The sequence below is a fragment of the Gouania willdenowi genome, chromosome 15, assembly GCF_900634775.1.
Source record: "Gouania willdenowi chromosome 15, fGouWil2.1, whole genome shotgun sequence".
In the NCBI taxonomy this organism is placed as follows: Eukaryota; Metazoa; Chordata; class Actinopteri; order Blenniiformes; family Gobiesocidae; genus Gouania; species Gouania willdenowi.
Window position 1 is genome coordinate 15,965,457 of NC_041058.1, and position 12,456 is coordinate 15,977,912.

The 12,456-nt window shown below is 37.2% G+C and overlaps 1 protein-coding gene across 7 annotated transcripts in view; it reads right to left on the reverse strand.

Annotated features, from left to right (window-relative positions):
• Positions 1-998: 998 nt before the first annotated feature.
• Positions 999-12,456, reverse strand: part of LOC114476582 (Kv channel-interacting protein 2) — a 102,063-nt gene continuing 90,605 nt past the window's right edge. For 3 of the 7 annotated variants that reach the window (XM_028468245.1, XM_028468242.1, XM_028468241.1), the window contains 8 exons: positions 7,888-7,986; positions 6,753-6,877; positions 6,508-6,577; positions 6,088-6,158; positions 5,884-5,991; positions 5,496-5,600; positions 5,340-5,402; positions 999-2,071 (listed from right to left, as the gene is read on the reverse strand). In XM_028468245.1, the coding sequence (XP_028324046.1) occupies positions 2,024-2,071; positions 5,340-5,402; positions 5,496-5,600; positions 5,884-5,991; positions 6,088-6,158; positions 6,508-6,577; positions 6,753-6,877; positions 7,888-7,986 (689 nt within the window). In that variant the 3' untranslated portion in view covers positions 999-2,023. Of the gene's footprint in view, positions 2,072-2,350; positions 3,058-5,326; positions 5,403-5,495; positions 5,601-5,883; positions 5,992-6,087; positions 6,159-6,507; positions 6,578-6,752; positions 6,878-7,887; positions 7,987-12,456 lie in introns of those variants that run through there. The other 4 variants (XM_028468247.1, XM_028468246.1, XM_028468244.1 and 1 more) reach the window with 3 other exon arrangements.

The window sequence follows — 12,456 nt, forward strand, 5'->3', positions numbered from 1 at the left end:
GGGCTAGCGTTCTAGACAGTCAGTACAACAGCTTAATAGGTTTTCATTGTCTCTACACAGTCCATGCGGATACACACAGGTTTTTAAAAACTGTTGGCAGGAATAATCAGAGCTAATCATTTTTTCATTTAAACAAGAAAAAAACAACCTTCAAGGAAAACAAAACCAAATCTTTGAAGTGCATATTTTTATTGGGGTCCTAACCTCTAGTACCCCTGTACTGTGCTCTGAGAGGGATGGACTAGTGGAAAAGTACAGTGGTACAGAACATTATTGCTATTTCAACTGATTTGATTACGTTTTGGGTATTTCTGGTAACATTAACATTGAGGAATACTTTTTAAAGTGAGTATTATTTTTTTTTTGGGATGCATGTATTATACTGTTCTGGACTAATGATGTAAAATTGCTCAGTTAATTTATCAGTATGTGTAACTGCTATTTTGCTCCTTTTTCAACTCACCTATTATTTATCTCTCTCTTTTTACCCACAAGTGGCCTCCATGTCCTAACTTTGGGTAGCTTTATATGCTTTTGATGTGACTCTTTGAATGTGTCAGTTCTTTGGTGTTGCAGAGGGGGGGGGGAGGGGGGAGAGCAGGAAATGGAGAGTGGAGGGGTGGCAGAAGTCACGTCTCACCAACTATACAGTGTAATTGCATTAGCCTAATTGAATGAAATGAAGTAGTCGTTTTCTTACTCTTCTACAGCCATGTTTCACTGTTGGTTCACAAGTACAATTTTAAGTCTAATTATTCTTCTCATTCTTTATGTATTAAATCATTTCCATATTGATTGAGGCCGAGATGGTCAAAACCAATCCACTAAAGCAGTGATTCTCAACTGGTGGGTCGGAAACCTGTATTGAGTAGGTTGCGAACAGCTGATCAAAAATAAATAAATACTAAGTCTCTCATGTTGGAGTTGTCTTTTATTTTGAAAGAAACTCTTCTTTTGACAGACATGCCATGAAGTGCATGTTGCACAAAATATAAAGATTTATGTTTAAAAAAAAAAGAGAGAATGTGTGTTTTCAACAGCTAGTTTTGAAAAATGTGGGTCGTGATTTAATGGCTGTGGAAAAATGTGGGTCCCAGGGTGAGACCAGTTGAGAACCCCTGCACTAAAGTGCAATCCCTATGTTGTATAGCCTAATATTACACCACTGGTAAATGGACAACAGTCAATAGACAACTACTGCTAGGGCTGTAATAGTGTGAAACACCAGCTTTCATCCTAATGGCAAAACCATGAATGAACGTGGATTTAGTCCCACCACCAGGGTCTGTCTTACTTACTGAGGTGAAACACATGCACACTCACGTACACACAGGGTGAGGCACCTGTGAATGACTAGGAACAGCATACAGACAAGCAGACTTTGGAGTATCTCTGTAAATACATAATTGGATATTAGTGACATCATCATCATGCGATATTTAAATCAAATCAGTCCATTCCCAGAAAATATTTCAGCCAGTTTCTGGAAAAAAGATTATTATGGTCCTTTTTGACTTCCCAGAAGTTCAGACACTCTATAGTGAGGTGTCCATTTCATCTGTTGTCCACCAGGTGGCTGCAGGTTCACTCCTCTAGCACAGCTCAGTGCAAGAGCTGCAGGATAGTAACATCACACACACACACATCCATTCATCACAGTTAAAAAGCCATTTTAAATGAAGGTTTTAGGCCCATTGCCATCCTTAGAGTTCAGGCATCAGAATCCGCAGTAGTTCCTCCATTATTTGTAGGGATAAGGTAATATCAGGTAGGGCAGTGCTGGGTGTGCAGTGGTTGATCTCCCACTGCCTGTTTTGTATCTCTATCATTGGGGTGAATGAGGGGGTCAGCATGATGACAATGAAACTTGGAGAAGCTCCACAGTCACTGGGGTCCAGGAGGAGGAGAAGGTCTGTGTGTGTGCTCTGGATTCTCCATCTTTCTCTCATTCTTTCACACACAGACAAAGCCACACACGTGCACAGTCTCCTCCCTGGTGCCAGTGGGCTCCTGGTCCAGCTTTTTAGATGACGTTGTCGAACAGCTGCATGGACTGCATGATGTTCTCATCCTGTGCACAGAAAGGTGAAATAATGTTGGCCTATTGATTTTTCAAACAGGATTATTTACTATGTATCGCTGACGGCTGCTACAAATTAATCAATACATATTGTATAAAGAATTAAAGTCAACAGTTCTCAAAGCCCAACACACACTGTGATAATCTTTCAAAAATGACTAACTTTAAATTCCTTCAGCACAATGGATCAATATTTGAAATTCACTCATGTGATGCAAATTAAGACTAAAGGATTTTCAAAAATATTGTTGTACTTTTTTGTCTGAAAACTTTTAGATCCATGTGAGGTTAACAACTTTGCATACAGTTCCGTGTGTCTGCAAGAAAATACAATATATAAATACAGGCATATTTAAAAAAAGGTAATTTAGAGGTATAAATCTGGTCAATCTTTAGTAGCTTCAAAAACAGAAAATAATAATAAAATTTATTTAAAAGCGCCTTTCAAAACACATAAGGACACTGTACAGTTTAGTCATAAAAACAATAAAAATACAGGAGCAACAGAAAAAAACAGAGTATGACATTGCGATGGTGCGTGCGTGACTAGGTGGTGTAGGACTGTCTGAGAAGGTGAATTTTGAGTTTGGATTTGAAGAGTGGCAAGGAGTCTATGGTACGGAGGTCAGGCGGGAGAGAGTTCCAGAGCGGCTGAATGCTCTGCGCCCCATGGTGATGAGTTTGGGACAGAGAGCTGAAGAGTGGAGGAGGAGTGGCAATGTAGAGGAGGTCAGATATATACAGAGGGGCCAGATTATGGAGAGATTTGAATGTAATGAGGAGTATTTTGAAGTTGATTCTTTGTTTAATGGGAAGCCAGTGAAGTTGTTGTAGAACGGGGGCTGATGTGATAAGTGGTAGGGGTCCGTGTGATGACCCGTACTGCAGAGTTTTGGAGGAGCTGTAGCTTCTGGAGGGATTTGTCGTGGAGGCCGAACAGAAGTGAGTTGCAGTAATCAATCTGGGAGGAGACGAGGCTGTGGACAAGGTATGCAGTGGTGTGGGGGGTGAGAGAGGGGCGGACACGAGATATATTACATAGGTAGAAATAGGCAGACCAGGTGATGCTATTAATATGAGACTGGAAGGATGTCGAGGATGACACCCAGACTCTTGACCTGAAGGGAAGGAGGACAGATGAGTTGTTGATGGAAATATGAAAACTGTTGGAGAGAGTGGAGGAAATGCCTACAAACAGGACTTCTGTTTTGAAGCTGTTAAATTTGAGGAAGTTGAAAGAGAACCAAGAACAAATTTCTTGTAGACAGAGGGTAACAGAGGATGGAGGAAGAGATGAAGATGGTTTGGTAGAGAGGTAGAGCTGGGTGTCATCCACGTAGCAGTGGAAATGGATGTTGTGTTTACAAAGGATGTGACACAGTGGGAAAATATAGATGATGAAGAGGAGGGGCCCCAGGACAGAGCCCTGGGGCACACCAGCAGGGAAAGTGTTGGATTTGTGGGATTTCAGTTGAATGAATTATGTGTGACCAGAAAGATAGGAAGTGAACCAAGCGAGGGGAGATACTGTAACTACAAAAACAACGACCACAAACAAGATTGTGGAAACAGTAGCAACACAATTGGTTTCTTATTTTTTATTAAAATATATGAACATTTTAAAAAAAGAAAGAAAAAAACATTTTCATGTTGAAGCTGATCTAAAGTAGATTTTCAGTTAAAACAGATAATCTTTTCAAAGGCAACATCACAGCTTGGATCCATAAAGCACAAACATGATAGATTGGAGACATGGAAGGAAAGCAACACAATTTTCAGCATTTTGGCTCCCTTCCCTTTCTCTCAGTTGCACTTCAAGTGCTGACATAGCACTTTATTTTAAAGGTATTTACTACCAAATAGGAATAGGCTGAGCGATGCTAGAATTACAACAGATGCTTTATGTGCCCTTCACTTTTTAAGGTGACAAACAAAGGCGTTCCATGGCAGGGTGTGTGTGACAAGGAGCAATAAAAAAAAAAGTGAAGTGTGCTCTACAATATGAGTTAGGGAGGCTGGTGAGATCAAAGCACAAAAAAGGATTTAGTTTAATCAAATCAAACGTTGTGTTCATTCTTTGATCGAGACCAGGCGTGTCTGTGTCAAAGTCAACAGCTAAAAAAAGACTTTACAAGCATTGGTGAGCCTGAAAAACAGGATGTGCAGTTCAGAAGGAGAAGAAAAGCTTAAGATTCAAAGTGTTCCATTTCATCAGTGGAGGTAGTTGTAATGTGAGCAGTGAGCACATAGTTTACATGGCTGCAGATGGAACTGTCACTATAACACTGAACTAAACTGCATTACTAGGCATTTTTCTCTTGTCATATTCTTTAAATCCAGCTTTTATCACCTGACTTAATTACATCCAATTCAGCATATGTTTCAGACACTGATGAGTTTTGACTTTGTAATCTTTTTGTCATGGGCTTTCTTGGTGTTTTTGAGTTTTTAGACATTTTGTGTGTTTTTGAATTAATTTTGTCTACTTTCTTGTCAATACAGCACATTTTTGTTACCTTTTTGTGTGTTTATCAAGTGTGTTTCTGTCATTCCTGTGTATTTCGTTGGCATTTTGTGTGTCTTTGAAGTCATTTTGTGTGTCTTTGAAGTCATTTTGTGTTTCAGTGGTTGTTTAGTGTGTCTTTGTTATAACTTTGTGCATTCTACTGTTGTTTTCTGTGTATCTGTGTATCTGAAGTTTTGTGTGCTATGTTGGGCTTCATATAAGCCCAACATAGCACACATGTCCATTGGTTATGATTTGGCGCTATACAAATAAAGATTGAGATTGAGATTGAGATATAACTTCCAACTTCATGAATTACAATTGCTTTTCGGGGACGGACAAAATTAGACCGAGGGCTGCATGTGCCTTAAGATGTCACCAACTACGATGGATTTGCAACCAAATTCCATTAAAAGTGGAGGATGCGGCGACTATACTTGTAATCTGTTCACAATGCGTAACTAACTTTTCACCTGCACTCCCACTACATTTTGAATTCATTTAAATCAAACTTCATATCCATCATGATAGTGAAATGCAGGCATTTGTACCCCTGTCATAATTTCAGCCAATCTGATTCTAAGAGCATAAATGATCAACTCAAAACTCATTGAATATCAAACAACAAAAAGTAACTTATTGTGTCTTCACACATTTTGCCTACAGAGTTGATTTCCTAATGCTTTTACGGCAGTTGAATACCTAATATGAAAGTTATGCAAAAACAAAGCTGAAAGCACCTTTCCAGTTTACCTTCTTACATGACTCGATAAATTCTTCTATGGTAACGACTCCATCTTTATTTCGGTCCATTTTCTAAAGGAAAAATCACAGCAGAAACATTTTACTGATGAAAAATAGTCATAAGGGATTAAAATGAGCAAAAGACAGAAACATATGGGTTTGAACCTGAAAGAAAGTCTCCACGTGTTCTCTAGGGGTGTCATCCTGCATGGTGGGGTACGTGTACTTCCCCATCATGTCATAGATGGACTTCATAATGTCTAACATCTCCTGCACAGAGAAAACAAAAGTCACACCCAAAGGACTGAAATCCCATTTGTAATTGCTACACAATCAATTGGCTTTGGAGTTATTTTTTGGTACATTTTATTATTTGTTCATTCAACACATAAACATGTATTAATCTTTTATTACTAGTCACATAAACATAATCTACGACCGCACTTTAAGAATCGATTTCAGCAGGAGAGACTTTAGCTATTGGAAAGCCTTTCACGGTCATTACAGTTGAACACAGTCGGCTCAGTATAACATGTGGTCATGCATGTTTTACCTCTTTGGTGATGCAGCCATCTTTGTTCAAATCGTAAAGGTTAAATGCCCAGTTTAGCCTGTCATTAATGGTTCCTCTCAGTATGATCGACAGACCAAATACAAAGTCCTGTGGGAAAAGGAACGACGGCGGTTAGGACACGAATCCTTAATCTTTTTATAGGAAAAGTTCAAGGAGAATGTAAATTCATCTCATCAGACTTACCTCAAAACTAACTGAGCCATTCTTATTTGTGTCGAAGGCTTCAAACAGGAAATGTGCATACATACTTGAGTCTGCAAAGGAAGAGATTGAAAGTCATAAAACATGGTGTACAGTCTTTCAACAGTTAGTATTAGCAGTTATCTAAAGAGGATATAAACATCTATTCAAATCAAATATAACTGGAGGAACGTATTTGACATTTAATAAACATAAATCATACAAAATTAAAAACTGCTTGGATCCTTTGCAAGGAATGCACACTAATGTAGCACATATATTCCATTTTGACAATATAAAAACTTGTATTATACTGTATATGCGAATCTCCCCTTTTACAACATTTATTAAGTGAATAGAAATAGAAGGAATTCAAGAATTAGGTTACGCGTCATGTTCAGTGTCAGTGTTTGGAGAACTCACCTCCCTGAGGAAAAAACTGGGAGTAAATGGTCTTAAAGTTCTCCTCGTTCACCACACCGCTCGGACACTCCTGGGAGACAAAAAATGAGTTGAGAAAACGCGTTATTTCACATGTGGCAGAGAAATCACACAGGACCATGTGGTAACCCTCAGTCCAAAGCAAAGCACACAGCTTTTAACTCCCACTAAATCATGTTTCAGGTCGAGTACATTCGGTTTTGCTCGTCTTCTTCAGCCAGACCTACATTTTTGAAGCCTCTGTAGAGAACCTGCAGCTCCTTCTTAGTGAACTTGGTCTGCTCCTGCAGTTTGTCCATGCTTTCAGGGCGATGGCACACAGTGGATAACTCAAAGTCATCTTCCACGCTGTCTGTGAGAGACCGATAAATTCAACTTAGAAATCACCATCATCACAACACCAGGAACCGTCCTGATCTGACCCACATATTCACTGCAGAGCAGCTGTGAGACTGACATCGAGCTCTCTGTGTCGAATGACATCGAAAACTCACCATTTTCATTAGCACACGTCATTTCATACAAACCATTTATTTTTTGTACGGTAATTTGACAAATTAGTTACTCCAAATAAATAAAGGCATTTAGTCCCCACTGTAGAAATTTAAAGAATTTATGCATTCAATTGATTGTTTATTAAGTGTTTATCAGTGAATAATTACAACTACTTCTAAACAAATAAGTTTATAATTTGAAAATAAGAAATAAATAAGAAATATATGTTTATTTATTTTTATTTTTTTAAATACAGGTATTTAATGTGTTTTTTTCTTGTGTAAAATTGTATTTGTTTGCAATAGTTTGGGCTTAATCAATCACTCAAACTTGATCTATATAGCACCTTTCTTACAAATTCAATTGTAGATCAAAGTGCTTCACAGAAATGTGCTAACATGATTTACAAAAGTAAAACATGATTAAAAAAAAGTTTAGAGACCCATGCACGCAGAGGTAATTTAATAAAATAATTAAAAACATGACAAAAAGTGTAGACAGTTTCTACTACGTTGTGCACAAAATAGTTATAAAGTTATTCAGAATTATTCATGATAAACAACAAAGCATGTTATCTATACAGTAGTTGAGTCCTGTTAGTTTCTAAATCATTTCATGTATAAAAAAAGAAACACACTTGTTTCATTGCCCAAAAACACATTTCATTTCATTTCTGGAAAATACAAAGACAGGAGGTGTCCATTATTAACAAAGCTTTTCAATGTATTCCCAGCTCTTGCTAAGTGTATAGTTACAGTATGTATGTACGTTCTGGTGTTCACACCAGTGTCTGTGTAAGTCCCGTGAGGTCATGGATGGCGCTGGAGAAAAACAGTAGAAATGTGTAGAAAGTGAAGGGGCACTTGCATTGACTGACTGAGGGGGTAGTCGTAGGTTTGCAGCAGGGCAGCAGCTTGAGGAATCGCTGCTTTATGGTTTTTTTGCTTTGGCTGGCAGAAGGATTCCCTGAAATTGCCAACCATAGCACAAGAGTTAGAAACACATGCACACACACACACACACCTTTGGGATTCACGTCCATCCTTACACACACACATGCTTGCCACATGCAACAGTGTTCCATGTTGCTTTAGTGCAAACTGAGATTCCTGGCTTGGCTTAGCAAAGGGAGACCGCTCGAGTCAAGTCGGTCATTGAATGTTTTGGTCATTGAACTTTCCGTTCAGAATTGGAAATTGAAAAACTAAATACGAGTGGTTATTTCATTTTCCAAAATCAAGGCATATTTCTTCATCAGGTTCAAGAATGGATAAACAAACGTTTAAAATCGATTGATTTACAATTTTTGGTTTCTAAAAAAAAAAACAGAAATACCAGAGGACAAAAACAAAAAAACAGCCATTTTTATTATGGTGAGACCGAAAGTGGCTCAGGTGGTAGAGGGGTCGTCCTCTGATCGAGAGGTTGGGGGTTCAATCTGGTCTATACTGGTCTATGTGTCAAAGTGTCCTTGGCCAAGTTGCTCCCAGTGGTTGACCAGCGGCCTGCATGGCAACTCTGTCCCATCGGTGTGTGAATGTGAATGAGCAGATATTTGTTTGTGACCTCTGTCTGTGAAAGGTGCTATATAAATAAACATTACTTACTTTTCAAAATAAGAGAAAAATATATGGATTATCTCTATATTTTGCCTGCTGTTTAAAATGTCTTAGGAACCGTATTCCGAAATAATTTTTGAAATGGCAAAACAAGTTTTGTCATCTGCAGAAATCGCTACAAATATATTGCACATATTACATATATCAGTGAGTGGGATTAAACCATTTTCTGTGCAAAATCTCCTCACGTCTTTGGTGCAATATTTTTGCAGCATATATGTGCTCTTAACTCGAAAAGAACAACTTCCGGTCTCACCATAATAAAAACTAACCTTTTGTTTTTGTTTTTGTCCTCTGGTATTTTTGTTTTTTTGGTTTTAAAAACAAAAATTAAAAATCAACCGATTTTTAAATGTTTTTTAATCCCTTTTTGATCCTGATGAAGAAATGTGCCTTGAATTTTAGTTTAGGTTTTTCAATTTGAAAACAAAAATCAAATAACCACTTGTTTTTTGTTTTTCGATTTCCTTTTCTGAACGGAAACTTCAATGACCAAAACATACACTGACCCAAGTCAAAGCAAAGATTTTCACAATAAAACAACAGAACCAGACTCCAGGAAGTAAAACATTGCCCATGACACCAGTACTGTACAAAAGCAGCTGACAGTAACAGCTCAAAAACATACTTCTAAACCATTTCAGATCAGTCTGAAAAAAAGCGATGCTCACAACACTTCCAGTGGCCCCCTGCCCTTAGTTTGCACACACAATTCAACAGATGACACTTACATGAGTGTAACTACTCAACACAACTCAACCATGATGCTGCAGCAATCATCAGTCTGTTAAGCAGCCTTCCAAAAAGGTCCAATCAGATACAAACATTAAGACTATACTACTCGCAAAAATAAGCCGATGAGGGGAAAAAATCAGCAAGATTGGAAGGTCTTTACTGTAATGCATATAATAATGTTAGTCATGGGTCCTCTGTTTAATTTCCCATCCCACCTGACAAAGAAATTGCATGGAATAAAGTGGAGAATTATTTATGCTACAAAGATGAAGCTGGGAAAAACATTTCTGTTCTAATGACCTCGGCTGAGATGAAAATAAACAAGAAAATAATGATTCCTCTGCAACACTTACAAATCAGAATAAAGCTGAAACTACTGCACACTATCAATAACTAGGTGGACTTTATTGTTGTACAGATTGGACCCATTTTTTACCTTTCTGTAAAACAGAAAGAGATGCAATTGTCAAATGTAATAAGCAAAAAGTGTGACTGAGTGTGTGTGTATGTATGTATATTTGTATCTGTGTGTGTATATGCATGTACTGGATGTATGTATTCATGTATGTATGTAGGTAGGTAGGTATATGTATGTATGTATGTATGTAGGTATATGTATGTATGTGTATTTATGTAGGTAGGTATATGTAAGTATACAGTATGTACATATGTATGTATGTATAGTACGTATGTATGTATGTATGTATGTATGTATGTAGGTATGTGTATGTATGTATGTATGTATGTATGTAGGTAGGTATGTGCATGTATGCATGTAGGTATATGTATGTAAGTATACAGTATGTACATATGTATGTATGTTGGTATTAGTATGTATGTGTATGTATGTAGGTAGGTAGGTAGGTAAGTAGGTATATGTATGTATAGTATGTATGTATGTATAAGTATGTATAGTACGTATGTATGTATGTAGGTAGGTATATGTATGTATAGTACGTATGTATGTATGTAGGTAGGTATATGTAAGTATACAGTATGTACATATGTATGTAGGTAGGTATGTGTATGTATGTAGGTAGGTATGTGTATGTATGTAGGTAGGTATGTGTATGTATGTATGTGTATGTACATGTTCAAAGCTCAGTATGTTGAAGTGATTCAGCACATACAGTATGTGAATAGTGTCTGAAAGCTGCAACTCTCCATTGTTGAAAGAACTAGGTTACTGCTTTGCTTCAGGAGCCCATCCTCTTCATATAGTGTGATCTTTTTTTTTCTTTGTACTTTGATGTTAAGTTTTATTTTGAGGTTTGTGTAGATGCAGAAGTGCACAAATATAAACATAGTTCTTAATGTGTTGCATTACAGCATGGATCCAGGCTGTTGTTTTTTGATCATTCAATTAACATTAGTATAATAGTGTTTAATTTTCCAAATTCTACATTGACAGATCATCACAACTCTTGAGGAATAGAGGGACAAAAAGCTACCAACACATTTTTGGAAATATCCTGCAAAACATGTTTCCTAAACCTGTACGATCGAAGATTCTCTTGAGTTTCTTGAAAAAATGTAATTCTTCAATTACAGAAAAAAGCCTCCATCAGTCAGAGATTATGGATTTGTCATAGTACATCAACACGTAGACATGGGACATGGGTAATTATGTAAGGAGTACAGATTGTTGCCCAATGTAACCAACATTTCAATGTGCATTGTGAGAATAATGAGACTTTTCCCTCATCTGGATCTCACAAAGAAACAGCAGGGCTGCAACAATTTGGTGGCAACTTGGTCACAGATTTAGCCAGAGTTACGATAGGTTGAAGTCAACAACAAACTGCAATACGGGTACCTTACAAATCTCCCGAGGGCCTTAAAACCCCACCCCCAGCAGGCATAGTGGGTCGCTCACCACCACAAGGGGCAACTCACTCAACTGTCAATAAAGAAGGATGGTGAAATTCTTAACAAGTGGAGCACTGAGAGCACTATTAAATTAATATTTGACCTGGACTTTCACAATGGTATTGTTGGAGCCATTTTCACGGTTTAAATAATCTAGTGTTTTATCTTAAAGTGGTTAATTAAGTTACTGTTTTTTACAATTTTGTTTATGTTTTTTGACAGCTTATGATAACATAGAAACTACAATAATTTTTTTCTTTGCTGTACATTTTCCAAACAAAAACTCCAACATAAAAAACAACATAACTAGACATTCAAAACTGACCAACTAAGCAATTTAAATACCATTAAAAAAACAAATACAAAAAAAAAGAAAGAAAGACAAAAAAAAACAAAAACAATAAATAAATAATAAATCATCACATTTAAGACGTGGCTGATTTTTGCTGATATGGTATGGTGCACATTTTAAAAGTTTCCATGTATTTTAGGAATGGCTGCCAAACTTTATTAAATGTAAAAGTTATTGTTTATTTAAAGATAAATTTGTTTGTTTTTTGTGTATTTGGTAGTTTGCACTGGGTAAATTCTACAGTGATACTTCATTAGCGGGGCAGGTACATAGAAGGGGGAGCACTGGGTAGGTAAATGTTTTTTACCGGTAACCTGAGTGACATGAGGAAACATCAAGTTGTTAGAAATTTGTAAATATTGTAATAAACCAAGAAAAACATAAAGATTGCTTCGACATCGACTTTTTTGATCCAGCGTGAAGTCCGCTTTCTCTGTGCCTCATGGGTATTTTGCTACAACAGGTATGATCACCTGTAAGGGCCTTGTGCTTTCCAGGCTGTTTTATGAGGATTGTTAACAAAAGGCAAAGAGTAAAAACTATACTGTACGAGGCTGATACAACCATATTCTCCATTGTTGGTGTGTTTTCTTCTGAAAACACAGAAAGTACACAGTGTGGCTATTGATGGAAAGCAAACTGGTCAATAAAAATGTGAAATCCCATCACCAATAACACATTTGTAGATAGTAATGTAATTAATTGTAACTATGTACAAAGTTTGTTTCACACAAACGAGGGAAAGGGTCTATGACTGGACTTCAAAACTATTGCAATTTTGGTTTTTTTTTTTAATTTCCAAGCACAAAACGATGTATTTAACATTTGCCTTTTGCAATTAAGGGATCCTCAGTATGTCCT